The following is a 27623-nucleotide window of genomic DNA, read 5'->3' as shown; positions in this document are numbered from 1 at the left end:
CGCTGATTATTGGATCTATTGTTTGGACATCTTTTAGATATATTTATGTAGGACAAACATAACATGTTCTATACTGTTGACCAATGAGAGGGAGTTTTGCTGGCAGGTCTAAGTGGTTACATAAGCGCTTTAGAAGACGTGAGCGGTCCTCCACATTGTTGCTATAAAAAGATTCCTCATCAGTCCAGCGGCGTTTTCTCATCTTCTGATTGTGCCGCACTGCTGCATTGTGGGTAAGAGAGCGGTGTTGACGTTTACGACGAAGACGACGGCGAGCACGTGAGGAAGGTAAGGATGTGCTCGACACACGTAAATAAAATACAAAGTTTATTACATGAAAAAGAAAGATTTCGGGAAGAAAAAGGAACATCACAGCAAACTAAGTTCTGTCGCTTTGTTGACTTAATCATAATCATAATAATAATAATAATCATCATCATAAGTTGGCTGGAATGTTTGTGTTGCTAAACAAACAAGCAGTGCACGTGTTCAACTTGGGGACTAACTGCTCCGTAATAAAAGAATCATGTGTCCATCAGTCCAAAATGGCCGTCTGTTGCTTTTTCGTCTCCATGACAACAAAGAGTGATTTCTCCCACGCGACGGAGCGCTAATTTCCCAACTTTGACCGTCGGACTATAAGTTGAACGCTGACTCACTGCTGGTTAGGCTTGTTTCAAACGTCAATTTACCAGTACTAGTAATAATACTAATAATTGACTTACAAACAAGAGGAATGTTCAAAGTTGTGTCAGTGAGAATCGTCAGGTAAATGCGGAGCGGCCAAACAAATCATGCATTTAAAACAGGAACTTACTCATCCAGTCCAACTTGCAAACAGTGTTTTGTGGAGAAGACGCGAGCGAGCGAGCTAGCAGGTAGCCGCGGGTGACATGTAGGCGGGGGCGGGCCTTGGATCACCTGTCAGTCATATCTTCAGACTCACCTGAGGCAGCCAAAGATAAAATGTTACTCGCCCGCACTCCTCATTAACCCATTAAACCCCCATCACTTGGGTCCACAATTAAAGAATAGCTCATGTGTGTTGCCATGGTTACCTGTGCAGGGCGGAGTCTGGCTGTTGTAGTGTAGAGAGTTGGTGCCCTGCAGAGCTTCCTCCTCCTCCTCTTCCTCCTCGGTTTCACTCTCGCTGCTCGTGGTCGCCACCACCAGGACGGAGGGCGGCGGGTCTGAATAGACCAAAGGTGTCAAAGTGGTTTTCACTGGGGGGGCCACGTCGCAGTTGTGTTTGGCCCCAGAGGGCCGCCTCACACAGTGAATACTATCATTACACAATTTTTCCTATGCATTTTTTTAAAAACTAAAATGTAAAAAAATATATAGTAAGTTGCAATAATTTCACCTTAACATTTATTTTTTTATGGTAAAGTAAAAGGCAGATAAGTTTCCAGAAATGTACTTTAAAACTTACATTTGTTTTTTTTACTATAATTTAAAAAAATGCAATTTTACAGTAAAATTTTGGCACCTGAGCTGCCAGTTTGTGGATTTTTTTACTGCAAATCAACAACTGTAGATTTTTCGGTGTATTGCTGTAAATCAAGGGTCACCAACCTTTTTGAAACCAAAAGCTACTTCTTGGGTACTGATTAATGCGAAGGGCTGCCAGTTTGATACACACTTAAATAAATTGCCACAAATAGCCAATTTGCTCAATTTACCTTTAAGTATATTTTATTATTAATAATTAATGATATTTACCTTTGTGGAAACACTGATCATTTTAATGATTTCTCACAATAAATATATATAGAAACAAATATCAATATGCAACACTTTGTTTTTATATTTTCTCTAAGTGCACATTTTTCCAATTGAACATTTTCAAATGATCACTTCTAAGACAGTCTTGTGAAATCACAATATCCCATTTTAACTAGCTGGCCACTGACATTTTTTAACAAATCATGAATTACTTTGCACAAATAATAACTCATGTAAAATACAAAAGTCAACTCTCAAATTTTTAAATAAATCATATAACACTTTGAACTGGACACCAAATCTGTTATCTGTTTCTTTTGTCAGTTAGTGGGAAGCCTGGCTTTGCATGCTGTTAACTAGTGTGTTGTACTCTGCTGTGTAACTTGACACTGCAACTCTGACTGAGTCTTGCAGATGTGCGTCAGTGAGGCGTGTTCTGTGTTTGTTCTTGATGAAGTTCATGTCAGAAAAGGCTGATTCACAAAGATAAGTTGAACCAAACAGGCTTGCAACCTTCATAGCCCCTGCGCATACACCACTGTACTTTTCTGTGTCAACAAGGCACCAAAATTTGGTGCAGCCTGGTGGGCTTTAAATTTTAAATTGTCAGGAAAGAAGGAGTATGTGTTTAAAAATCCTAAAATCATTTTTAAGGTTGTATTTTTTCTCTAAAATTGTCTTTCTGAAAGTTATAAGAAGCTAAGTAAAAAAATTTATGAATTTATTTAAACAAGTGAAGACCAACTCTTTAAAATATTTTCTCGGATTTTCAAATTCTATTTGAGTTTTGTCTCTCTTAGTATTAAAAATGTCGAGCAAAGCGAGACCAGCTTGTTAGTAAATAAATAAAATAAAAAAATAGAAGCAGCTCACTGGTAAGTGCTGTTATTTGAGCTATTTTTTGAAAAGGCCAGCGGGCGACTCGTCTGGTCCTTACGGGCTGCCTGGTGCCCGCAGACACCGCGTTGGTGACCCCTGCTGTAAATGCTAAAAAAACACCACTTTATTACAGTTAAAAAAAAGTACAGTTTTTTCATTAAGAGATAAATGCTTTAAAAACCACCGTAACTTTCGCAATTTTACCATGAACTCTATTGCTACTTTTACATTGCACATTTTGATGGATAACTTGCTTTGAAATCCTTATTCTTAGTATTAATTTGTATTTTAAAAAAATGGTTTTAATGTTTGATAATAGTGTTACGTAATCATACAAACTTTAAGTTATCATAATTAACAATGTTTTTTTTCTACCAAAATAGAAATAAATAATATATTTAGTAAGAAAAGTTACAGTACTTTATTGATACATAATATTTCCATGCTTTCGAGGGCCAAATAAAATGAAGTGGTAGGCCACATCTGGCCCCCGGGCCTTGAGTTTGACACCTGTGGCATAGACCATCAGAGAGAGTATATGCGTTACACTTGTATAGCGCTTTTCTACTTTCAAGGTACTCAAAGCGCTTTGACACTATTTCCACATTCACCCATTCACACACTCATGGTGGGAGCTGCCATGCAAGGCCCTAACCACCAACCATTAGGAGCAAGGGTGAAGTGTCTTGCTCAAGGACACAACGGACCTGATGAAATTGATAAAAGGTCGGGATCGAACCAGGAACCCTCAGGTTGCTGGCTTGGTCACTCTCCCAACTGCGCCACGCCGTCCCCAGAGACGTGTCGAAATTAAATCGATATTTGAAAAATGTGCAATAATCGCTGTTCTGAAAATTACTTTGAAAAAGTAATTTATCGTTACTTTTCAAAAAAATATTTGAGCTACTAACGGAATTACTCTTTAATAGATGTCATTAATTACTCGGAAAAGTAATGAATAAGTTACAAAAAAAAAAAAAAAAAATACTTTATATAGCCGGCATATGCATTGAGAGATGTTTGATATAGAAACAGTGTCTTTGCTTTCAAAGGCTGTGGCCAAGTGATGTCAGAGAGTTTCAACGGAGCTGAGGTTTTTAGCTTAAGCAATGAGCAGCGCACTTTAACGCCAGCTCTTTTGAATTCTTTCACCGGATTGTCTTATCTCTGCTTAATAAATGATAAATGATAAATGGGTTGTACTTGTAATAAAGCGACTGAATGCGCTTCCATGGACGTGACATCTTCTTGTCAACAAACGGGGTATTATTTGGATGGCAAGTTTTGTCACTTCAATCATTGACTTGTTCAATATTTCCATTGTGTACGTGTGCGTATGTTGTCTGCTGTGTCACAGTGTGGTGTTGCCACTTGCTGTTTGCTATCTAGTTCATTTTAGTGCGGTGCTGCCTGTTGCTTTCACCAGTAAAAAGATATTTCCTGCATTGAACTTGCTGTCTTAATGGCGACATAACTAAAACCACATCAAAAGTAGCGTTCCACGTTACGCCAAGCTATCGCTAACAGTGTTGTAACTGACCTAAAAGTAATTAATTAGATTACTCATTACTAGTAAAAGCAACGGCATTACAAACACCATTATTATATATATTATGCTCTAATTACAAACACTGGCCATGATGCGGAATGGACACTTCCTCTGTTTTAACTGGGAGTGGTGTCCCCCATGGCTCTATCCTAGAGCCCCCAACTTACTTAATTATTCTTACATTGGGGCTTACCACGCAAACTTCAAGGGGAACACACCTGAGGAGAAATGTCCTTCATCGCCAGACATCGGCTGTGAGGACAAAAGTCCATCCAGCCAGGACTGATGGGAGGTTCCTGAACTTTCCGATTCACAATCCAACCTGCGGAAAGAAGTGACGCTGAAGTCAAAACATTTGAAGTCGTCGTTCTTGCGGCGCTAAAAATGATGGGAGTAGTCGTACCCCAGAGTTCTTGTGGCGCACTTCTTGCTCTCGGCCAAGAAGGCAGACGTGACCAAGGAGTACACGTCCTCTCTTGTCCTGCAGGTGTTGGACGAACACACCTGGTCGCTGACTGACACCTGGTCCCCGTCTGGTCCCTTCACTCCTTCTACAAAACACTTTTTGTTAGCAACTTTCACTTAGCCACACAAGCTAAGACATTTACTCGATAGACATTTAGTAAATGTACATTTAATGTACTTCATAGATGTGTAATAATAATAATGAGATGCATGATTATGCAGCTTTATTGACAGCCTCAATAACAACATTGATAGTATAGCACCGTAAAACTAAAAAAAGGCCCCTAAGAGACATACTCCCAGGTTCACGGAAGAAACCAGCGCTCTTAAACTATAATGTAGAAAGCAGAAACGCAAATGCCGTGTGACTAAACTTGAGGTTTTCCATCAAGCACAGTTTATCCATCCATCCATCCATCTTCTTCCGCTTATCCGAGGTCGGGTCAAAGGGGACAGCAGCCTAAGCAGAGAAGCCCAGACTTCCCTCTCACCAGCCACTTCGTCTAGCTCTTCCTGGGGGATCCCGAGGCGTTCCCAGGCCAGCCGGGAGACATAGTCTTCCCAACGTGTCCTGGGTCTACCCCGAGGCCTCCTACCAGTTGGACGTGCCCTAAACACCTCCCTAAGGAGGCGTTCGGGTGGCATCCTGACCAGATGCCCGAACCACCTCATCTGGCTCCTCTCGATGTGGAGGAGCAGTGGCATTACTTCGAGTTCTTCCCGGGTGGCAGAGCTTCTCACCCTATCTCTAAGGGAGAGTCCCGCTACACGGCGGAGGAAACTAATTTCGGCCGCTTGTACCCGTGATCTTATCCTTTCGGTCATGACCCAAAGCTCATGACCATAGGTGAGGATGGGAACGTAGATCGACCGGTAAATTGAGAGCTTTGCTTTCCAGCTCAGCTCCTTCTTCACCACAATGAATCAGTACTTTAGTAGTTTAATAACTTATAAACATGCTCTGACCTTAGCTAAAACTAATTACTCTAAACTTATTCACCTCAATAAAGACCATCCCAAATATTTGTTTAACACAGTAACATCGCTAACCCAAGCAGGGTCTTCTCCCAGTAGCTCCACCCACTCAACTGATGACTTTATGCCATTCCTTACAAAGAAAATGGAGCCCATTAAAAAGGACGTTCATAATAAAATATTCCTAGTACTTGGGTAAAATTCAAGTCACAAAATGGAAATTGAGTACTGGTGGTGCATTATGAATGGTTATTTATCAGATTATATGGGCGGAAGAGTGGAGCTCCCATTGGCCCTGCTGTAAGCAGACATTTATTTACGTTTATTTAATATTTACAATGCATAAAAACATATCAGTCCATCATCATGTATTTCATAAGGAATGTGAACAAAAAATTCCAAAAAAAGTGCAGTCCCCCTTTAAGTCGCATCTTAAAACTCATCTCTGTACTCCAACCTTTGAATTAACTAAATTTTAGACCAGTTGACCTGTCGCTGCTCTCTTTTTTGCCCCCCTCTCGGTTACGAGATGGCCACGGATAATCCCTGGAAAGATACCAGTCTGGCTGTTCTAAGTCATGACCTGGTCTGGACCACTCTATAACTTGGATGGAAACTTCCTACAACCCTCTGCTTACCCCCAATGGCCTGGACGCTCACATTATCATGAATGAGGTCATTGTGGTATGTGCAGTGCTTTGAGGCACCTGTGGTCAAAGGCTATATAAATTAACTTTGATTGATTGATAATAGTGATATAGATAGAAAAAGATGTGTAATATAATTAGTAATAATAATAATGAAAAAGATACGTAAAGGTGATAAGAATGAAAAAAATGCATAATAATAATGTGATAATGATAGAAAAAGATGTGTAAGATTGTTAATAATAATGAAAAAGATGCATGATAATGATAATAAAAGTGACAATGCTGGTTGTAGGATACAATATAACACTGTCAACATAACTACTGACCGTCTGCAGCATCTTTGGTATGCATGCTGACGTCGGCAGTTGTTTCTGCTCCTCTCACGTCCTTCTCCGTCTCCTCTGGACTGGGGTGCTTCCCGACCGTAGCACTGCTGCCTTCCAGAAGCACCGACAAGGATTTCCTGACTGGAGATTGAAGTAAATACAAATAAGGTGTGGTTAGCGCAACATTTAAAAAAGTGTTGAGACTTCTCACCTGGCCGGCCAGGCCTGGATCGGACCGCTCTGACCAGTTGTGCCAGCTCAGCATGTTTGCGAGCGGTCTCCGGGTCGACGTGGTGCGACGGCACCTCCTCGGCACTGAAGACTCCGGACGGACCCGGCCGAGGCTCAGCAGATGCGCGAGCCTCCAGCACCCGGCTATTGACGTCCGACATCTTGCTGCGGACCTCAGCCATCTGAGCTTTAAGGCGGACGAGGACCTCTGAGTCAGGGGCCGATCGGCGCACTACCTGAGGGCGTCGCTCCCGCTCCTTCCTGGAGGACATGCCGGCTGGAGGACACACGGAACACCACAAGGACACCTTCGGTCAGCTGATGTTGAGTATGAGTTGAACGTGAGAGGCCACACCTTGACTGTGGTGGAGAATAACAGGCTGGCGAGGCTGAAGCCCCCACAGAGACTCCACATTGTTGTGCTCCTTCATGTCCAGCAGCTGCATCAGGATGGACGGGTCCATGTCCAGTAGGCTGCTTGACCCGCTAACGCCACTGGCAATAGCTCCGCCCCCTCCACTGGCGCCGCGGCTGCGATGAGACGAACGCAGAGAGGAGCTGGAAGCACCTGAAGATAAGTCAGAAGATCCTTCAACAACTGGGACTTGTTCTAACTACTGCAGGACTTTAGCTTAACTTCTAAAAATGTATTATATGTAACAAATAACTCAATATTTCTAAAACATTTTATTATTTTCAAGATCTGTCATCTGTTTTTCATTGAATATTTTTTTCCGCTCCATCTTTTTTTTTTTTTTAGAAATGACCTGTTGTAGCACTGCTTATTGGTTTGGAGTGCACATGAAACTTTCAATACATGACAAAAACAATATAGAACACACATTTGCAAATTAGGACCCGTAATTAAGCTTTTCAACCTTGCCCGTCAGAACTCTCCAAATAAAACTGGAGCTGCCAATACGATGTGCAGTGTATTTTTCAAATTACCACAAGTCTTGAACTATAGAGTATTCCAATTAATCTGCGTTTACACAAACATCCAGATAGTCCAATGGTTATAACCTGCGCGTACACAGATAGATAGATAGATAGATAGATAGATTTCTATATATATTTATACACACACATAAATGTACATATATTGGGCGCACACACATATTAGCAGTAGGTGTACACATTTAAATATGAAATATCCGGCTTTTCGCAGCCCGTTTGTAGCCGATTTCCGTTCTTTGCTTTTTTAGACTTTTAACGAGTCGTGCACATTTCTTTGCGTGTTTTCCAAGCTAAGGGTGAGTGCCCAAGTGCGTTTGATTTAATGTGAACAATTTAATTGGTCCACCGTGGCCCGTTTGGCAGTTTCATTGGTCTTATGTGACGAGGATACATTTATTGGCGGCAAGTGAGGCTCATCAACCCGTAAAAACAATCAATAAATTTACGATTTATAACTCCTTTTTTGCAAACTTTTCAATTTACTATTAGATTGAGTTAAGTATGTCTCTGTGTACGAACACTTCATCAATTCATTTGGTGTCCTGTTAGCAGCCATTTTGTGCTTTCTCATATTAAAGAGGTAGAAAAACCTGGCTTTGTACCAGAGAAAGTTTTTAATTGTGATGAGAGCGAAACGCCGCCAAAAAGACTTATATCACAGCAGAGAAAAAGACACCACCTCTCGCTCAGCGGTGCCTCTTCCGAGAGCACACACATCATACCCCCACCAGCCCCTCCATTCTCCCACTCTGTTTGCTCCTTTTTGTCCTTATGTCAACCGCACATTTGCGGATGTTATTTTAAAGCAGATTTTACTTTTTAAATGTTTATTATTGTAGCAATATGATTGTTAAAGTTAAGGATTTTTGTGATTTCTGGTAGTTTGTGAGGGCACCAAAGGGACTTCTGTGTGTGTACGTGTTGGCAAAGCAGCGTATACAGGACGGTTCCACTAGTAGTTGTTGTTTTGGCTTGTAAATAAAGAGAAAGTAGATCCATCGCCCCCTGTTATGTTAGTCTGCTACAACGTGTACAAACCTTCACTAAAATATGGACTTGTGTCAAGGCTCGAACCCATTATTCATATTTACATTGTTTTTTTATGGAGAAATTTGCTTCATTATACAAACGTTTCGATTTATAAAACTTAAGTTTGTAAATTGAGGTTTCACTCTGTGTACATACACACGCGCACACAGACAATAGAAGTAAAAGTCTACCAGAGGCTCCATCCAGGTCATCAGGAAGTTCTCCTTCCTCTGTGTCGAGGTTTCCAATAAAGTCCACATCATTCTCGCCTGACCTGAATATCAACGATTAGAATGAAGCGTACACTTGATTAGGTACACAGACACATGCTGGTATTAAGACGTCACCAACATGGTTTCTTCATCGATGTCGTTCTCCTCAGTGTTGCTGGTGGCCGTGGAGCTCCCTGAGGTGCTGCTGCAGTCCAGCGGGTTCACCTCCTCCTCTGTGAGGCATTCCACCTCCAGGTCGCCATCGGATAGCTCCTGAGTAGACCGAAAGGTTTTTCTGGTAACTTCCACAAGCATCAGTAGAGACCGAGCTCGCCTGGGTCAGGTAGGGGGTCCTTACGTTTGAGTCATCGTGCTGGGTTCTCTCGTCGTCTTCGCTTCCCTTTTTGGCTTTGCTCAGCGTGGTCTGAATGTCACCGTCACTCTTGGCCGCACGGGGATCCCTTTCAGAGGCCGATGCTAGCCTCAGGTCGTGAGGGGAGGAGCTGCGTGAGGATCGATGGCGAAACAGTTCGATGGCAAGCCTCTAAGAAGCACAACACAAACATCCATTCGTTCTCTAACGGATGTGAGGAAAATGGAGTAGCATGGACATGAAGTGTCTCCTCGCTCACCTCTTTAAGGTTATTGATCTGCTGGATGTATCCACTCTGGGCGGTCTCCAGCTGGCTGATGTACCAGTACTGATCTCTGCACTTCTGGAAGAAGGTGGGGGATCGCACCTGGTACCTGATTTGTTTTTGGATATGAAGGACAATTTTCACCCTGTTTAATCTGCTAATATGAGCACAAGGATAGATAAGAACGTACCTGAGCACCAGAGTGTCCGTCTGCATGTTCAGGTAGCCCTCGCTGGCCAGCAGGTCCAGCCTGAAGAAGCGGTTGTAGCCCCAGCACTCGCCCACCTCAAAGTCCGAGGCAAACTCGCGAATGATGTTCTTGCTGGGATCGCTGGAGGCCTGGTGGACCATCTCCACGCGGTACTCGTACCTACGACACAACCATGGCGGCGTCACTGGGAAAGACGTGATGGAGGAAGAAGGAGGTGTTGAGTGGAGACCAACTTTGAGGTTTCAGGGAGTCCAGCGGACAGTTCTAAGAAGACAGACAAATAGTTTCCACGAACCACACCATTGCCGTCCTGAAAGAGGAATTAAAGAGATGCAAGAAGTTTCCCATCCACAACACAAACGAGTGGAACTCACTGGGTAGACTTTCAGTCTCCAACAGAGGCCACATATCTGAAGAGGGGGGCTGTAGACCGGGTCAGCTCGCTGCCTCAGAGTGCTACAGACACACACACACACAAGTTTCCTGAAACATCAGCATCAGATAACGGCGATGTTGCTCAGTTGGTAGAGCAGCCGTGCAAGCAACTTGAGGGTTCTAGGTTCTATCCCCGCTTCCGCCATTCTAGTCACTGTCGTTAAGCCCTTGAGCAAGACACTTTACCCACCGGCTCCCAGTGCCACCCACACTGGTTTAAATGTGGCTTAAAGATGGAGATAATGGGTTTCACTATATAAAGCGTTTTGAGTCATTTGTACTGTGATGGACCTAAGCATTTTTTCCTGACTCCAGCTCACAATGACCATTGTTTGCTTCTATTCTCATGTTTGGTGACTCAGTGGATTCTTTCAAGGCTTCTCGTGTGTTTCGGTTAAGGTTGCTGCTGTAAATTACTTACAAGAGGGGCGACTGCCTGAACTAAATGATTTAATTCTGCTCATGAATGTAATCGTGACGGAGTGAGCATGTCGTGGATTTGACTTTTGGATCATTTGGAGTGTTTTTAATTGATTTTTTATTAGAGATCGACCGATATGTTTTTTTTCAGGGCCGATACAGATTATTATTAGTCAAGGAGGCCGGTAGCCGGTATTTGGAGCCAATATTAATTTACCTTAAAAGTTATTCGAACATGAATAGTATATGTCAGTTAACAGCTGGACAAGGCTTTAAGTTGTGCAACACTGATGTTTTATGCGACACTAAAGTTGTGGTTAATTTAGCACCAAAAAAAACATCAGGGGAATTCACAAACATCTTTTTTAACATGTGTATAATGTTGCGGGAATCAACATTTGCATTTCAAAATGGGAATCTCCTGGGAATTTTTTTTTACAAATATGGGACTTTTTTAATCATAATGACTTGCCATACACTCAATTTTATAGCAGTTTATGGATTTTCATACATTGTAACATTTTCTCATGAGGAACCCTGAAATACTGCAAACATTTAAATAAAAAACATTCTGCGCTCCTTTGTCACATTTTTTAAGATGGCTGACATAATTTCTACTTGGATATCACAGAAAGTATGACAATATGTGATCTGCTGTCTGTTCTTCTTAACTTATATAATAAATCTCCTGTTTGTCAAAATATTTAAAAAGAATTTGGACATTTGGCAGATATATTTTCTGTCGTCTTCATGACTATATATATCTGTCACTTTATTATTTGATTGAATGACGAAAAATAAAACAGTCGGCTCTCCTTTAATGACCTCACGCTACGAGTTCTTGCGGACAGAGACTTATCGAGCGACTCCATCACTTCCGTAAAGAAAACAAACAGAACGGGATTGGCAAGACGCCAGGGAAGAAAGACAACTCGATTTCCCTGCAAAAACTTTGAGTTGACAGGTAAGCAGAGGAGACATACTGTAGGAAACCAGCGTTGCATTATAGGGCCGCAGTAAAATCATCTGAGCAGAACGGAGAATGATTTTCTAAAGAACTCAAATAAAAGCCGTATCAGACAAAATATTATTAAGGGTCATTCTTCTTCCTAAATGAATTAAAAAAAAAAAAAAGGAACTTCTGGTATTTAGGGTAACGGGGCTGGTGCTTGAACAGTGGTTATATCTACTTAACTAATTATTATTATTATTTCAAATACTAAATACTGGTAACATGTTTGTATACAGTGTATTAGCTGACAAAGTTTTGTGGTAGTTTAAAAATAAAAAAGAGCCAATTTGGTATACGCCAAAATGCTAATGTTGGCGCCAATAATCAGTCGATTTATTTATTTATCATTATTTATGCTATTTATCATTAAGAATCTACAAGGAACAGTCACATTACAGTCCTTTTAGGAACCTGCTGGCCAAAAGAGTCATACTGTGCCAATGGTTCAATTGGCCAATGGTGGGTGCGCCCCAAAGGATCCAATGTGAGCACTAACATAAAGTGAATAAGGATGGTGTTGCAGCATGTGGATCGTTGTATCAGAACAAAAGCTTCATACAGTCCTTGCAGGTAAGAGTTAGGAAGCAGAACCTCTTACCTGAAGTGGACCAAGACAAAAGTGCTGGAGTCGTAGGCAGGAACCAGCTCACTGAAAGTACAGCATTCAGTAAGACTTGCAGCAAGAAATGATGCAACTGGATACAAGTTAGGGTTGTTACGCATCACAGTTCAATGGGAACTGCACTTTTTTTTTTTTTTCCCTATTGTTCACAATCCCTATGTAAGACAAGAATACATGTTTTTCTTTTTATATGCAATCTACTCTGCCCATAAAACTCTTCAAAAAAAAAAAAACATCCAAAAAGCGCCAACAATACTCCAATTTGTGACCTAAATATTAACCCAGTATTAGCAATATTGTTTTTATATGCGCTAACGCAGACAAACTATTTCTAGTGGCGTCGTGATCACAGAGAGCTAACTATCTTAAAGCTGCTATATTGACAAACAGAGCTGCTGCATCGCCTGAGCTGGTCAAAGTTAATTCTAGATTACAAATCGTGCCTCGCACCTATATTGCAGAAGGCTGTTGCCATAAACCGAGTAGTTGGTCAACGTTGACAACCAAGTTAGACCAGGAGATGGCAAGAAAGGCAGAAAAAAAAACAACAACACTCGTTTGTGGTCACCTTTCCCCACCTCCGGGTGGATTATGATTAATTCTTTATCTAAACGGGAAGATATGAACATCCCACCCGTCGGCATCCCAGTGAAAAAAGACATTATTTACAGTCAAAAGCTTCCAATTGACTGTAGACACAGTTGTAGGCTTTTGACAACAATAATGTTGAATAGTTGAAAAGTTTACACAAACTATTACTATAGAGGTAGCGTTTTTCTCGCTTTTAGACCATAAAAGACTAACTATTACTATAGAGGTAGCGTTTTTCTCGCTTTTAGACCATAAAAGACCTCTTGTATCCAGTTTTAAAGCTGGAGACGAAGAAAAGAAACTCAGAGAGACAGCTATTTATCGATGACTGCAGCATTCTTAAGTTAATTTTCTTTTATCAATTGATTGATTGATGTATTGACTATCGGCCAAGCCCTATAAATGTATTACATATTTAGTGCCTTTGGACATCACATTTAATGACTTTAAATGCTTTTTAATGCCCCGCTGAATCCCTGAGTTTATATATATATATATAAAATGCTACATGATGCTTTGTGTTCACTGAAGCTGCATTTGTTTAGCACAAAGCTTCTAAAACTTGTTGCTTATCCTCTTTATATTCAGGCTCAAAAATATAAGGTTCTGGATTATCATTTGTCTTAAAGTAGTCTTTGTTGTTTCTCATGAAGTCTCCCATGATTAGTAGTGTTGTTGTTAAAGAGAAAAGCAAATGTGTCGCGTCTGAAAATAATGTGCCGCTGTATGCTTACAATGAGCAAAATACGTAAATATCACATGTTAATATTATTAATGTGCCCGTTACTACATTACATATTTACTTACAGCATGTATACAAAACAATAATGGAGGTATTTATAAGTGTAATAGAGTGAATCAAATTACTTCCTTTGTTAGCAAACTTCTGCTAATGTTGATTTGCAAGTTAGAATGCAAAAAAAAAAAGAGGGTATTCTTGTCCTACATAAGGATTGTGAACTATAGGCAAATTGAAAAAAAAAAAAATAGTGCAGTTCCCCTTTAAATGGAACCTTCATCTTTTTACCTGGTGAAGTCCGGCGGGACCGGCGTGGTGACGAAGGACTGCATAGGCTTCCTGTGGACCTGCTGGAACATGAGCAAGATCTCTGGACTCTTGGAGATCAGCTCACTCTTACTGCAGGAGTGAAGCTGTGAGACACAGACACACACAGACCTCAATTATGGGACGTATATCATATGTATAATATATATATATACAATATATACAGTATATACATACTTACATATTTACAAACATAAACATACATATATATGTATAAACATATACATACACACACACATATACATACATATATATATATTAGGGCTGTGAATCTTTGGGTGTCCCACGATTCGATTCAATATCGATTCTTGGGGTCACGATTCGATATTATATCGATTTTTTTCGATTCGGTTCTCGATTCAAAAACAATTTTTTTCCCGATTTAAAAGGATTCTGTATTCATTCAATACATAGGATTTCAGCAGGATCTACCCCAGTCGGCTGACATGCAAGCAGAGTAGATTTTTATAAAAAGCTTTTATAATTGTAAAGGACAATGTTTTATCAACTGATTGCAATAATGTAAATTTGTTTTAACTATTAAACAAACCAAAAATATGACTTATTTTATCTTTGTGAAAATATTGGTCACAGTGTGTTGTCAAGCTTATGAGATGCGATGCAAGTGTAAGCCACTGTGACAATTTATTTTTATTTTTATAAATGTCTAATGATAATGTCAATGAGGGATTTTTAATCACTGCTATGCTGAAATTATAACTAATATTGATACTGTTGTTGATGATATTAATTTTTGTTTCAATACTTTTGGTTTGTTCTGTGTCGTGTTTGTGTCTCCTCTCAAGTGCTCTGTTTATTGCAGTTCTGAGTGTTGCTGGGTCAGGTTTGGTTTTGGAATTGTATTGCATTGTAATGGTATTGCTGTGTAGTGGTTTGTCGGATTGATTTAAAAAAAAATAAAAATAAAATAAAAATAAATATTTTTAAAAAAAATAAATAAATAATAATAATAAATTGATTTTTAAAAAATTAAAATCGATTCTGAATGGCACAACAAACGATTCGATTCGTATTGGAATCGATTTTTTCCCACACCCCTAATATATATATACATACATGTATATATATATATATATATATATATATATATATATATACACACAAACACACGCGTGTACATACATAATATACCATATACATACATACATATCCATTATTTACACACACCCACACACACATATACATAAACACAAATATATATACCTAAATATATACATATACGTATATATATATCTACATAGAGCTATATATATAGATCTATACATATATTTATCTATACATATATGAGATATACACACATATATATACATGATATATACACACACACATATGCAGATACATACATATATATATATATATATATATATATATATATATATATATATACATACATACATATATATCTATATAGATATGAAATATACACACACATATACATAATGATATACGCACGCGCGCACGCGCCCACACGCACAGCTTTGTATTTGACTTTGTTTGGGTAGGATTGTATTGAACAAAAACAGTATTCTTTTAAGTAATATAAAAATTAATCAGTGCTGTTTATCTACTTTACATACACACACACAGACACACTAATGTGACCAGTGTACAAAGGTAGTTAGCTGCTATAAAACAAATGTGAGTAGTGACTGAGGTTACTTACTGCTCGTTCTTTTAAAAGCAATGTCACAGATAAAAGAAAGTTAAAACCCGCTGCATGTTGTCACCAAACCTATATGCAAGTTTTTCCACTATTTTTCACGTAATGTTGGAACCCTCAGTGGTGTTTCAATGTGTTCTTATCAGTTTGACATTTCCACGGTGGTTCTTGGACATGCAAACAACAAAGCTCTTCGTTAAAAAAGGAGGCGGCTCCAACCTGATGCTCCACCTCCTGCAGCAAAGACTCCAGCAGCTCCGTCTCCTGGGTCAAGGACGTCTTCTGGCCTGATGGAGAAGAGGAGGAGAGTGCTTCTATTTTCAGCAGCACTTTGGTGCACTACTACGTCACAGGCCCTGATGGAGGCAGGCTGGGTGCGTGCGAGTGGGCGCTCGTCTCGTGTTTATGTGGGCTGAGTGCATGCAGTCTGGATGAATATTTCATACTGTCTATATCACACGCAGTTCCTCACTGCTGTCAGCAGGGAGTCTGCACACTTTCTTTGAGATGGCTGCCTGGAACTTTAAATGCCAGCTTACGGGCAGGCAGGGAAACATGGTGTGTGAAAGATTTCAGCTGCTGTTAATGTACAACCTAATGAGATCTCAATCAAGAATTGTTTGCTGGAGCTCTAGTTTTGGGTCACATGTATGTCTTAAAGCCTACCCATGAGTGTGATAAGTTTGTTCTTAAGCTGGTTGTCCAGACGAGCGATCATCATTTCCACCGCATTACGGATCTCACGGACTCTCTCGTCTTTCGCTCCCCTCACGGCCTCCACGTTCCTCTCCTGGCACAAGCACACACACACACACACAGTGTGAAAAGTTCTTGTCAGTCATTTAACGGCAAGCAGAGTTGAAAAGCAATAGACACTTAGCGCTATCTAGTGGATGTCAGTGGTGCAGCATAAAAAAAATTAATTGTTTCCAACTAACACAAAAACTACATCAATAGTCAAGATAAAAAAGTCATACAGTTTTGAATTCTATATTGCCTGGCACAAAAGTATTTTAGATACAAGTTCTCTGTAAATAATAAATACAAAAAATCCAACATATTAAAATTGGTACTGTACAATTAGTTGTCATATATTGCATTTGTGTTGTCTTATACCTATATCACTATTAATAACAAAATGATTGTTTATTAAAAAGAGAAAAAACATTGTCAAATAAACCTTTTTATCAAAAATTGCTGTTTGCAACTTCCTCACAGGAATATAGGAAGAACGCCACAGGCTACCTTATGTTACCATTAGTGGTCTAACAGAACACATTTGTTTGACAACTGTCGATATCATTCACAACTACAAACTTTATGCAATACTTTTTTTTTTACTGGCCCGAATGAAATGATTGACGTTTACGGCAGTCACGCACCCTGTCTCAAAATACAAAAGCAGTCAAAGAGAAGCAAACAACATTTTGCAGTCATGTTGTTGTTTTGATAGAATATACATTCAATCACAGCTGACACTAGCTATCCAAATTGCTATTATTAGCCAACATCACCTGAAGCTAATGCGCGTGCAAATCTTACGCATGTACTTAATTACGTAGGAGAAGCCATGAGAGGGGGGGATATATGGTGTAAAAAACATTGGATAGTTGGCACCCTCTAAGCATCTGTGTAAATATTGCAAACAGTCTCTTTAATTATTCTATTTATTTAAATCCATTTTCTACCGCTTTTCCCTCTCGGGATCACAAGGAGTGCTGGAGCCTATTCTGAGCCAATGTATTTATTTTTTACTTAATCATCAATTGTTATCTTTTATTTCAGAGATGGGCAAATATTTCGACTCGGGGGGCCACGTTAAAAGAAAAAATGTGTCTAGGGGGCCAATGTTTATGTGCACATTTGGCTGTAGAAATCTGCTGTACGGTATGTGTGTTTGGGTCCATTTTTTTCCCGGGAACACTAATAACAAAAGTCATAATGTCCGGAAGAATTCTAAAAAAGTAATGGCAGACCACCTCAAAAAAACAAAATGGAATTTTACAGTTTTTTACTGAACAGGAAACCCAGAATGTACATTCAAATAAAAAAGTGGGATTTATAATATTGACTACCAACAATAAAACACTGAATATTAACTACATATGAACATTACTCTTCCTTTAGTTGTCAGACCAGCTCCTTGATAGACATCTTTTATAATCAAGCAAAACACAACCAAAATGTAGCAAACAGCAAAATATGAATGCAAAGGTTAATAAACACCTACAATATGATAAATAATCCCTTTTAGGATGAAATTTGTTGTAAAAATTTGCTTCCGCATCTGTTCCTGACACATGAGCAAGACACTTCACCCTTGCTACTGATGGGTGCTGGTTAGCGCCTTGCATGGCAGCTCCCTCCATCAGTGTGTGAATGTGTGTGTGAATGGGTAAATGTGGAAGTAGTGTCAAAGCGCTTTGAGTACCTTGAAGGTAGAAAAGCGCTATACAAGTACAACCCATTTATCATTTATGTGTTTCGGGCTGGCAGCTCTGAAAACAAACCCCGCATACTCTGCTGTGTTCATGTCTGAGCTGCTGTAATTACCGTAATAACTCCTATAACAATCAAAAGCGCAGATTTCAACCACTGAAATACTTTCTATAGTTCAACACTGACAGTAATTAAAAAAACAGCACTACACATCATAATGGCTGCTAGTTTTGATGTTAAAGGTCTAAAAAATTATGTAGAATGTCCGGCAGGCCGCATTGAAAATCTTAAAGGGCCATATTTTGCCCAAGCCTGTTTTATTTTATATTGTGATGAAAATTATTTCCTTACTTTAAATTACATCAATGATTAATTTAATGTAAGAATTGCTTTTACACTTTTCCTGTGTTTGTGTTTTTACTGTACTTTTGATAACTTTTTTTCTTTGGCGATAGGATTAAAGGCCTACTGAAATGAGATTTTTTATTCAAACGGGGATATTATGTCCATTCTATGTGTCAAACTTGATCATTTCGCGATATTGCCATATTTTTGCGGAAAGAATTTAGTAGAGAACATCGACGATAAAGTTCGCAACTTTTGGTGCTGATAAAAAAGCCTCGCCTTTACCGGAAGTCGCAGACGATGACGTCACAAGGGTGAGGGCGCCTCACGTCCTCACATTGTTTATAACGGGAGCCTCCAGCAGCGAGAAAACGACAATTTCCCCATTAATTTGAGCGAGGATGAAAGATTCGTAGATGATGATATTGATAGCGAAGGACTAGAAATAAAATATAAAATAAAAAATTAAGTAAAAAGAAAAAAAGGCGATTGCTTTGGGACGGATTCAGATGTTTTTAGACACATTTACTAGGATAATTCAGGGAAATCCCTTATCTTTCTAATGTGCTGCTAGTGTTTTAGTGAGATTAATTAGTACCCGATAGTCGGAGGGGTGTGTCCACGGGTGTGTTGAGGCCAGTCTGTGAGGGAAGTTGACAAGTGACGGTTGACAAGTGATCGGGAACCCTGTTCGCTTGACCGCTCTGATCCATTGTAAAGCCTCACCTACGGGAATTTTAAACAAGGAATCACCGTGTGTTTGTGTGGCTAAAGGCTAAAGCTTCCCAATTCCATCTTTCTACTTTGACTTCTCCATTATTAATTGAACAAATTGCAAAAGATTCAGCAACACAGATGTCCAGAATACTGTTTGATTGCGCGATGAAAAGAGACGACTTTTAGCCGCAAATGGTGCTGCGCTAATATGTCCTCTACAGTCCGTGACGTCACGCGCACGCGTTATCATTCCGCGACGTTTTCATCAAGAAACTCCGCGGGAAATTTATGATTGCAATTTAGTAAACTAAACCGGCCGTATTGGCATGTGTTGCAATGTTAATATTTCATCATTGATATATAAACTATCTGACTGCGTGGTCGGTAGTAGTGGCTTTCAGTAGGCCTTTAAGTGACTAAGTGAATAAATTAATAAACGTGAATAAAATCAAAACAATTTGACATGGTGTCTCAAGGACACTGTTGGCCTTTTAAGTGCAACATCAACCAATCTCCCGACACTCGTACCCTGTCCCCCGTCCCCAATCAATCCACGTCATTGACCATGTGCACCCACCACTTCCTGCACCAGGCTGATGAGCTCCATGAGGCGGCGTCGCAGTTTGGCCACCTCCTCCTTCACCTTGGTGACATGCTGCTCGTAGATCTCCACCAGAGGCTTAAAGGTGTGGCCTCCGTGCTGCACGCAGGGCAGAGGAGGACACGTGAGGACAGAGGACAGGGTGGATGGACTGCACTTATGGAGGAGGTGGTTACCATGCCTCCCCATAGGGCGCACTGGTGGCAGATGCATTTCTTACAGGTCCAACAGAAGACACTCAGCTTCTCATGGTGATTCTCACACCTGCGCATGGAACAGATGCATTTATCGGGAGGTAAGGCGTTCTTTGAAGAAGTTTAGTAGTGAATGTATGTTACGAAGAAGACGAGGCTCACTTGTCTTTGTCGTTGTCTTCGTGCTTGGTGAGGTTACAGAGCTGCAGCGTGTCCAGCTGCTGAGTGACCTCCTCGGCCCAGCGGCAGTTCACCAGCTCCCTCAGCTGCAGTGGCGCTCTGCACGTGCACACCAATCACACGCTTTTTTAAAAGCACATCAACAGCGACGTGACATTTTCTCACAGCTCACCGACAGTGGGGACACTGCGCTCGCTGCTCCGTCAGCCAGCGCTGTCAAAACGAGAAGAGACAAGGGGATGAACGAAGCGTGCGAGTCGTGCGGCGGAAAGAGAAGGCGCTTACTCGTATGCAGCTGAAGCAGCAGAGCTTGGAACAGTGCGGGCAGAGGCGGGCGTCCCTCAGCTTCTCCATGCAGATGAAGCAGCGGAACACCTCGGCGATGCTCTGCACGCACAACACGGAAAGCACCGCCGTATTAAAAAGGCCAAAACGGGACAGTGGAGTTGTCTGAGTGACACATACTTCAACACTTTGCTCGTCCATCTCTGCTACTTTTGAGCCAGTTATCTACGACGAAAGTGAAGAAATGGTCAAAGGTATTCTAGAGGGAAGAAAAAGGAAAGATGATTAGTTAAGAGCATTTACCGTGTACATCCTATTCGAAATACCAGCTCATAGTACAGTTATCCTCCAGATCAGGGGTAGGGAACCTATGGCTCTAGAGCCAGATGTGGCTCTTGATGACTGCACCTGGCTCTCAGATCAATCTTAGCTGACATTGCTTAACACAGTAAGTAATGACTATGTCCGCTGGTAGTCACAGTGTCAAAAATAACATTCAAAATATAAAACATTCTCATGCATTTTAATCCATCCATCCGGTTCTACCGCACCTGTTCAAGAAGTCGCATTAATGGTAAGAAGAATTTTGTTTATTGTTGGTTAGCTTCAGAATAACATTGTTATTAATAGAATAAGAGACTTATTATACTCTAAAAATGTTGGTCTTACTTAAAAATGCACAGATTTAGTTGTATTCAGTCTTGAAAAAAATATTATATGGCTCTCACGGAAATACTTTTTAAAATATGTGGCTTGTATGGCTCTCTCGGCCAAAAGGGTTCCCGACCCCTCCTCCAAATCAAGACTAGACAACTGGTGGAAAGGGGACAAAAATTCAGCCCCAAAGTTAATTTTAGAACTTTGGAGACAAAAATCTTTGCAGTAATTTCCTAAAATCGCCAGTGTTCCTGCTCTATAAAGCAGGGTTCTGCAACCTTTACAATAAGAGACATTTTGCCGCAGAGAAAAAGTACAAAGCCGCCAAACATAACACAGCTTATAAACGTTAAAAAGTTTTCATCTCTTTTCTTATTCTACAGGAAAACCAATCTTTTCATGTAAAATTTTACTTTTTCCTTTTTGCAAGTATTTGTGGTCAGCTTACCCAAGAGGTTGCACACTCATGAAGCTGAACTTAGCATACCTTTTCAGTCTTTTACGTGCACCTCAAAACCTCAGCCTGTGCACATTCACAGCCTCACAGACAGTCGGGGATGATAAAACTCTGGAAAAATGCCAACTTTTCTCACACAGACGTTACAAACAACCTGAGGGAGCCACAACAAGGGGGCAGAAAAGCCGAGGGTTGCGGACCCCTGGTAGAGGAACGTGCAAACACATAGGCAGAGTCTTGTGTTATTTTAACTTCGCTAGCAAACATAATACTCTGGGGTCCAAACTTGTAATTTACATAACTGAGGCGTTCCTCAAGGCACCCTACTAAGTCCTCTCCTTTTCGGGCGTTAAGACTTTTTTTTTGCAATGTCATTCATGCGACTAAAGTGTTGCCATAGCTTGTTTACTTCAGATGTGGACAGTAGTCATTTGTTGAACTTCTTAAACTATACTAGTGGTGTTCCTCAAGGTTCCATTTTAGGTCCTGTCTTTTTCCATCATTTGGGCTTGTCAACTGGTGACCTGTGAGTTCAGTTCAGGAAACCTGTGAGAGACTGACACGTTTGCAGAAAGTCTTTAAAAACAGCAGAACGCTCCTGTAACTCTGACAAAATAAGACAACTATTAAATATGTACTGTTGAGGATGCTGGTTTTACAGAATATCCAAATTAAGACCAATGGTGGAGGTAGAAAACTCGTCCAGTGTTTTTCGAACTTTTCTGAGCCAAGGCGCATTTTTTACAATGAAAAAATCCGGAGGCACACCACCAGCAGAAATCATTCAAAAATGAAAATTAGTAGACAATAAAAAGTTGTTTTCACAATTGTTAGATAAACCATAACCAAGCATGCATCTATATAGCTATTGTCTCAAAGTAAGTCTACTGTCACAACTTGTCACATCACACTGTGACTTATTTTGAGTTTTTTAGTATTTTTCCGTGTGTAGTGTTTTAGTTCTTGTCTTGCGCTCCTATTTTGGTGGCTTTTCCTGTTTTGTTGGTATTTTCCTGTTGCAGTTTCATGTCTTCCTTTGAGCGCTATTACCCGCACCTGCTTTGTTTTAGCAATCAAGAATTTTTGAGTTTTTGCTATCTATTTTTGTGTGGACATTGTTGATTGTCATGTCATGTACAGATGTACTTTGTGGACGCTGTCTGCTCCACACACTGTAAGTCTTTGCTGTCGTCCAGCATTCTGTTTTTGTTTACTTGGCAGCCAGTTCAGTTTTAGCTTTGTTCTGCATAGCCATCCCTAAGCTTTAATGCCTTTTCTTAGCGTCACTCACCTTTTGTTTATTTTTGGTTTAAGCATTAGATACCTTTTTCCCTGCACACTGTCTTCCGCTGTCGCCTAAATATCGGGATTACGACAAACCATCGTCATCTCACACGACGTGTTCCTGAAATCTACAAAGCAATTATCTACCAGCTGCCACCTACTGATATGGAAAAGAATAACATGGTTACTCTGCCAAGCTCTAGACAGCACCGACACTCAACAACGGCACACTATTTGCGGATTACAATTTGGACCCGTTTCCAGTGAGGCTTGGACACCGACCGCCAAGGCTGTCCTTTGTCACCCATTCTGTTCATAACTTTTATGGACAGAATTTCTGGACGCAGTCAGGGCGTTGAGGGTATCTGGTTTGGTGGCTGCAGGATTAAGTCTCTGCTATTTGCAGATGATGTGGTCCTGACGGCTTCATCTGGCCAAGATCTTCAGCTCTCACTGGATCGGTTCGCAGCAGAGTGTGAAGCGCCTGGGATGAGAATCAGCACCTCCAAGTCCGAGTCCATGGTTCTCGCCCGGAAAACGGTGGAGTGCCATCTCCGGGTTGGGGAGGAGACCCTACCCTAAGTGGAGGAGTTCAAGTACCTCGGAGTCTTGTTCACGAGTGAGGGAACAGTGGATCGTGATATCGACAGGCGCATTGGTGCGGCGTCTTCAGTAATGCGGATGCTGTATCGATCCGTTGTGGTGAAGAAGGAGCTGAGCCGGAAGGCAAAGCTCTCAATTTACCGGTCGATTTACATTCCCATCCTCACCTAAGGTCATGAGCTTTGGGTCATGACCGAAAGGACAAGATCATGGGTACAAGCGGCCGAAATTAGTTTCCTCCGCCGGGTGGCGGGGCTCTCGCTTAGAGATAGGGTGAGAAGCTCTGCCATCCGGGAGGAGCTCAACGTAAAGCCGCTGCTCCTCCACATCGAGAGGAGCCAGATGAGGTGGTTCGGGCATCTGGTCAGGATGCCACCCGAATGCCTCCTAGGGAGGTGTTTCAGGCACGTCCGATTGGAAGGAGGCCACGGGGAAGACCCAGGACAGGTTGGGAAGACTATGTCTCCCGGCTGGCCTGGGAATGCTTTAGGATAACCCTAGAAGGAGCTGAACAAAATGGATGGGGAGAGGGAAGTCTGGGCTTCCCTGCTTGGGCTGCTGCCACCGCGACCCAACCTCGGATAAGCAGAAGAAGATGGATGGATGGATGGATGGATGGATAGATGGTAGGCAAAAAATATTTTTAACCCAAATAGGTGAAACTGCATAATCTCCCACGGCACACTGGTTGAAAAACACTGGTCTAGTCCCCTGTTCCGGCAGCACAGGGGATAGTGCGCGTGCCTCACAATACGAAGGTCCCGAGATCAATCCTGGGCTCTGGATCTTTCTGTATGGCGTTTGCATGTTCTCCTCGTGACTGCGTGGGCTTTCTCCCATCTCCAAATGACATGCACCTGGGGATAGGTTGAATGGCAACACTAAATGAATGTGAGTGTGAATGTTGTCTGTGTTGGCCCTGCGATGAGGTGGATGGATAAGATATTCCCCCTGTCCTTAGCGTTCTGGAAATGTGGCCCCAAAATAATTTAGTTGAATAGCCCTGCCATAGATGCCTGTCTGCTGGTATAGTCGCCAGCTCACATGTGACCCTAATAAGCAAAAAATATCTAAAATACTTTATTGCTAGATAAAGTCTTGGTACACAGCTGCATTGAAGTTCCCACAGTCAGCAATGGTTTGGGGAGTCATGTCGGCTGCTGGTGTTGGTCCACTGTGTTTCATCAAGTCCAGAGTAAATGCAGCTGCGTACCAAGAGAGGGGGTCCCTTTTTTTTTTTTTGTCATAAAAAGGGACGTTTTTGTCATGAAAAAGGGCGGTTTTTGTGGTTGGTGCACTAATTGTAAGTCTATATTGTGTTTTTTATGTTGATTTAATAAAAAAATATATATATTTTTTTAAATAAAAATGAATAAAAAATTATTCTGCGGCCCAGTACCAACCGGTGGTTGGGGACCACTGTTGTAGAGGACATTTTGGTCCAGCACCGTTCACAGCTACAAGTCGTCTCTTTTCATCGCATAATTATGGACATCTGTGTTGCTGAATCTTTTGTAATTTGTTCAATGAATAATGGAGACATCAAAGAAGAAAGCTGTAGGTGGGAAGCGGTGTATTGCGGCCACCTTTAGCAACACAAACACAGCCAGTGTTTCATTGTTTACATTCCCGAAGGATGACGGTGAAGCTTTACTATGGAACAGAGTGGTCAAGCGAACACGGTTGGATTGGACCACACAGACAAAGTACAGTGTATTATGCAGCAATCATTTTGAAAGATCGGGTTTCGAAGAGGGTCCCTTGCGAAGGGCAGAGATGGGCATCGCAACCACCTGTCGACTGGTGCGGGGCCGACCTTGAGGTGACCATATAATCAATCAATCAATGTTTACTTATATAGCCCTAAATCACTAGTGTCTCAAAGGGCTGCACAAACCACTACGACATCCTCGGTAGGCCCACATAAGGGCAAAGCAAACTCACACCCAGTGGGACATCGGTGACAATAATGACCCAGTGGGACGTCGGTGACAATGATGACTATGAGAACCTTGGAGAGGAGGAAAGCAATGGATGTCGAGCGGGTCTAACATGATACTGTGAAAGTTCAATCCGTAATGGATCCAACACAGTCGCGAGAGTCCAGTCCAAAGCGGATCCAACACAGCAGCGAGAGTCCCGTTCATAGCGGAGCCAGCAGGAAACCATCCCAAGCGGAGGCGGATCAGCAGCGCAGAGATGTCCCCAGCCGATACACAGGCAAGCAGTACATGGCCACCGGATCGGACCGGACCCCCTCCACAAGGGAGAGTGGGACATAGAAGAAAAAGAAAAGAAACGGCAGATCAACTGGTCTAAAAAGGGAGTCTATTTAAAGGCTAGAGTATACAAATGAGTTTTAAGGTGAGACTTAAATGCTTCTACTGAGGTGGCATCTCGAACTGTTACCGGGAGGGCATTCCAGAGTACTGGAGCCCGAAATGAAAAAGCTCTATAGCCCGCAGACTTTTTTTGGGCTTTGGGAATCACTAATAAGCCGGAGTCCTTTGAACGCAGATTTCTTGCCAGGACATATGGTACAATACAATCGGCAAGATAATCTCACTAAAACACTAGTAACACAATAAGCAGAAAAGGGATTTTCCAGAATTCCATCTATCCATCCATTTTCTACCGCTTATTCCCTTTTGGCGCCTATCTCAGCTAAAATCGGGCGGAAGGCGGCATACACCCTGGACAAGTCGCCACCTCATCGCAGGGCCTACACAGATAGACAGACAACATTCACACTCACATTCACACACCAGGGCCAATTTAGTGTTGCCAATCAACCTATCCCCAGGTGCATGTCTTTGGAGGTGGGAGGAAGTTGGAGTACCTGGAGGGAACCCACGCATTCACGGGGAGAACTCCACACAGAAAGATCCCGAGCCTGCGATTGAACCCAAGACTGCAGGACCTTCGTATTGTGAGGCAGACGCACTAACCCCTCTGCCACCGTGAAGCCCAGAATTATCCTAGAAAATATGTCTAATAACATCTGTATCGCTCCCACTGTATAATCTTTTTTTTCTTTCTAGTCCTTCATCCATCCATCCATCATCTTCCGCTTATCCGAGGTCGGGTCGCGGGGGCAACAGCCTAAGCAGGGAAACCCAGACTTCCCTCTCCCCAGCCACTTCGTCTAGCTCTTCCCGGGGGATCCCGAGGCGTTCCCAGGCCAGCCGGGAGACATAGTCTTCCCAACGTGTCCTGGGTCTTCCCCGTGGCCTCCTACCGGTTGGACGTGCCCTAAACACCTCCCTAGGGAGGCGTTCGGGTGGCATCCTGACCAGATGCCCGAACCACCTCATCTGGCTCCTCTCGATGTGGAGGAGCAGCGGCTTTACTTTGAGTCCCTCCCGGATGGCAGAGCTTCTCACCCTATCTCTAAGGGAGAGCCCCGCCACACGGCGGAGGAAACTCATTTCGGCCGCTTGTACCCGTGATCTTATCCTTTCGGTCATGACCCATCCATCTAGTCCTTCACTCATCCACAAATCTTTCATCCTCGCTCAAATGAATGGGAAAATTGCCGCTTACTCGGTCCGAATCGCTCTCGCTGCTGGTGGCCATGATTGTAAAAAATGTTCAGATGTGAGGAGCTCCACAACCCGTGACGTCACGCGCACATCGTCTGCTACTTCCGGTACAGGCAAGGCTTTTTTTTTATTAGCGACCTAAAGTTGCGAACTTTATCGTGGATGTTCTCTACTAAATCCTTTCAGCAAAAATATGGCAATATCGCGAAATGATCAAGTATGACACATAGAATGGACCTGCTATAACCGTTTAAATAAGAAAATCTCATTTCAGTAGGCTTTTAAATCTAGCATTTAAGTGATAAATGACTACAGAGTGTAACATGAGAAGTCGTTTTTTTAATAAATAATGTATTGCCCAAGCAAGAGGCCAGCTAGCTTAGTGGCTATTTAGTTTGTGTCGCCCACCTACCGAACTCGTCTTTCGTACGTCCCGCCTTACCCTGCGACCTCCAAACCAGACCTACATCTCTCGTTGCTTTTTTCTCTTTCTCCACAAAAGCCAATGCGTCGTCTGGTGTGATAAGGGTTGACGGGGAAACGTTTAAAAGATGTCGGCCATCCGACATAAAAGCGGGCGGCGGGGCAAGAAGAGTCTTCTCATTGAAGACGCAGTGCAACGACGTTTCATGTCCCCTAGCGATG

At 41.8% G+C, this 27623-nt stretch overlaps 2 protein-coding genes across 5 annotated transcripts in view; one reads left to right on the top strand and one right to left on the bottom strand.

The window, feature by feature from the left end:
• LOC133551882 (protein phosphatase 1E-like) overlaps positions 1-27623 on the top strand; it is a 291522-nt gene that overhangs the window by 99763 nt on the left and 164136 nt on the right. The window lies entirely within an intron of this gene.
• On the bottom strand, positions 315-27623 carry LOC133551880 (E3 ubiquitin-protein ligase TRIM37-like). Of its 4 annotated transcripts, none has more exons than XM_061899057.1 (25): positions 27391-27623; positions 20616-20694; positions 20436-20537; positions 20323-20363; positions 20133-20249; positions 19953-20040; positions 19753-19875; positions 16341-16464; positions 15894-15961; positions 13955-14079; positions 12313-12363; positions 10222-10303; positions 10081-10157; positions 9827-10006; positions 9631-9745; positions 9357-9542; positions 9138-9271; positions 8978-9060; positions 7156-7368; positions 6781-7077; positions 6570-6710; positions 4557-4704; positions 4372-4493; positions 1059-1190; positions 315-946 (listed from the first exon to the last, which is right to left on the bottom strand). In XM_061899057.1, the coding sequence occupies exons 2-25, from the start codon at positions 20634-20636 to the stop codon at positions 918-920; spliced, it is 2799 nt and encodes a 932-aa protein (XP_061755041.1). In that variant the 5' UTR covers positions 20637-20694; positions 27391-27623; the 3' UTR covers positions 315-917. The 4 variants fall into 4 exon arrangements, with proteins under 4 accessions (XP_061755041.1, XP_061755042.1, XP_061755043.1 ...); XM_061899058.1 differs by having other exon boundaries at positions 27421-27623; XM_061899059.1 differs by having other exon boundaries at positions 27446-27623.

The sequence above is a fragment of the Nerophis ophidion genome, linkage group LG04, assembly GCF_033978795.1.
Source record: "Nerophis ophidion isolate RoL-2023_Sa linkage group LG04, RoL_Noph_v1.0, whole genome shotgun sequence".
NCBI lineage: Eukaryota > Metazoa > Chordata > Actinopteri > Syngnathiformes > Syngnathidae > Nerophis > Nerophis ophidion.
The sequence above is the reverse complement of the archived record's forward strand: the minus strand, read 5'-3'. Positions and strand labels throughout refer to the sequence as shown.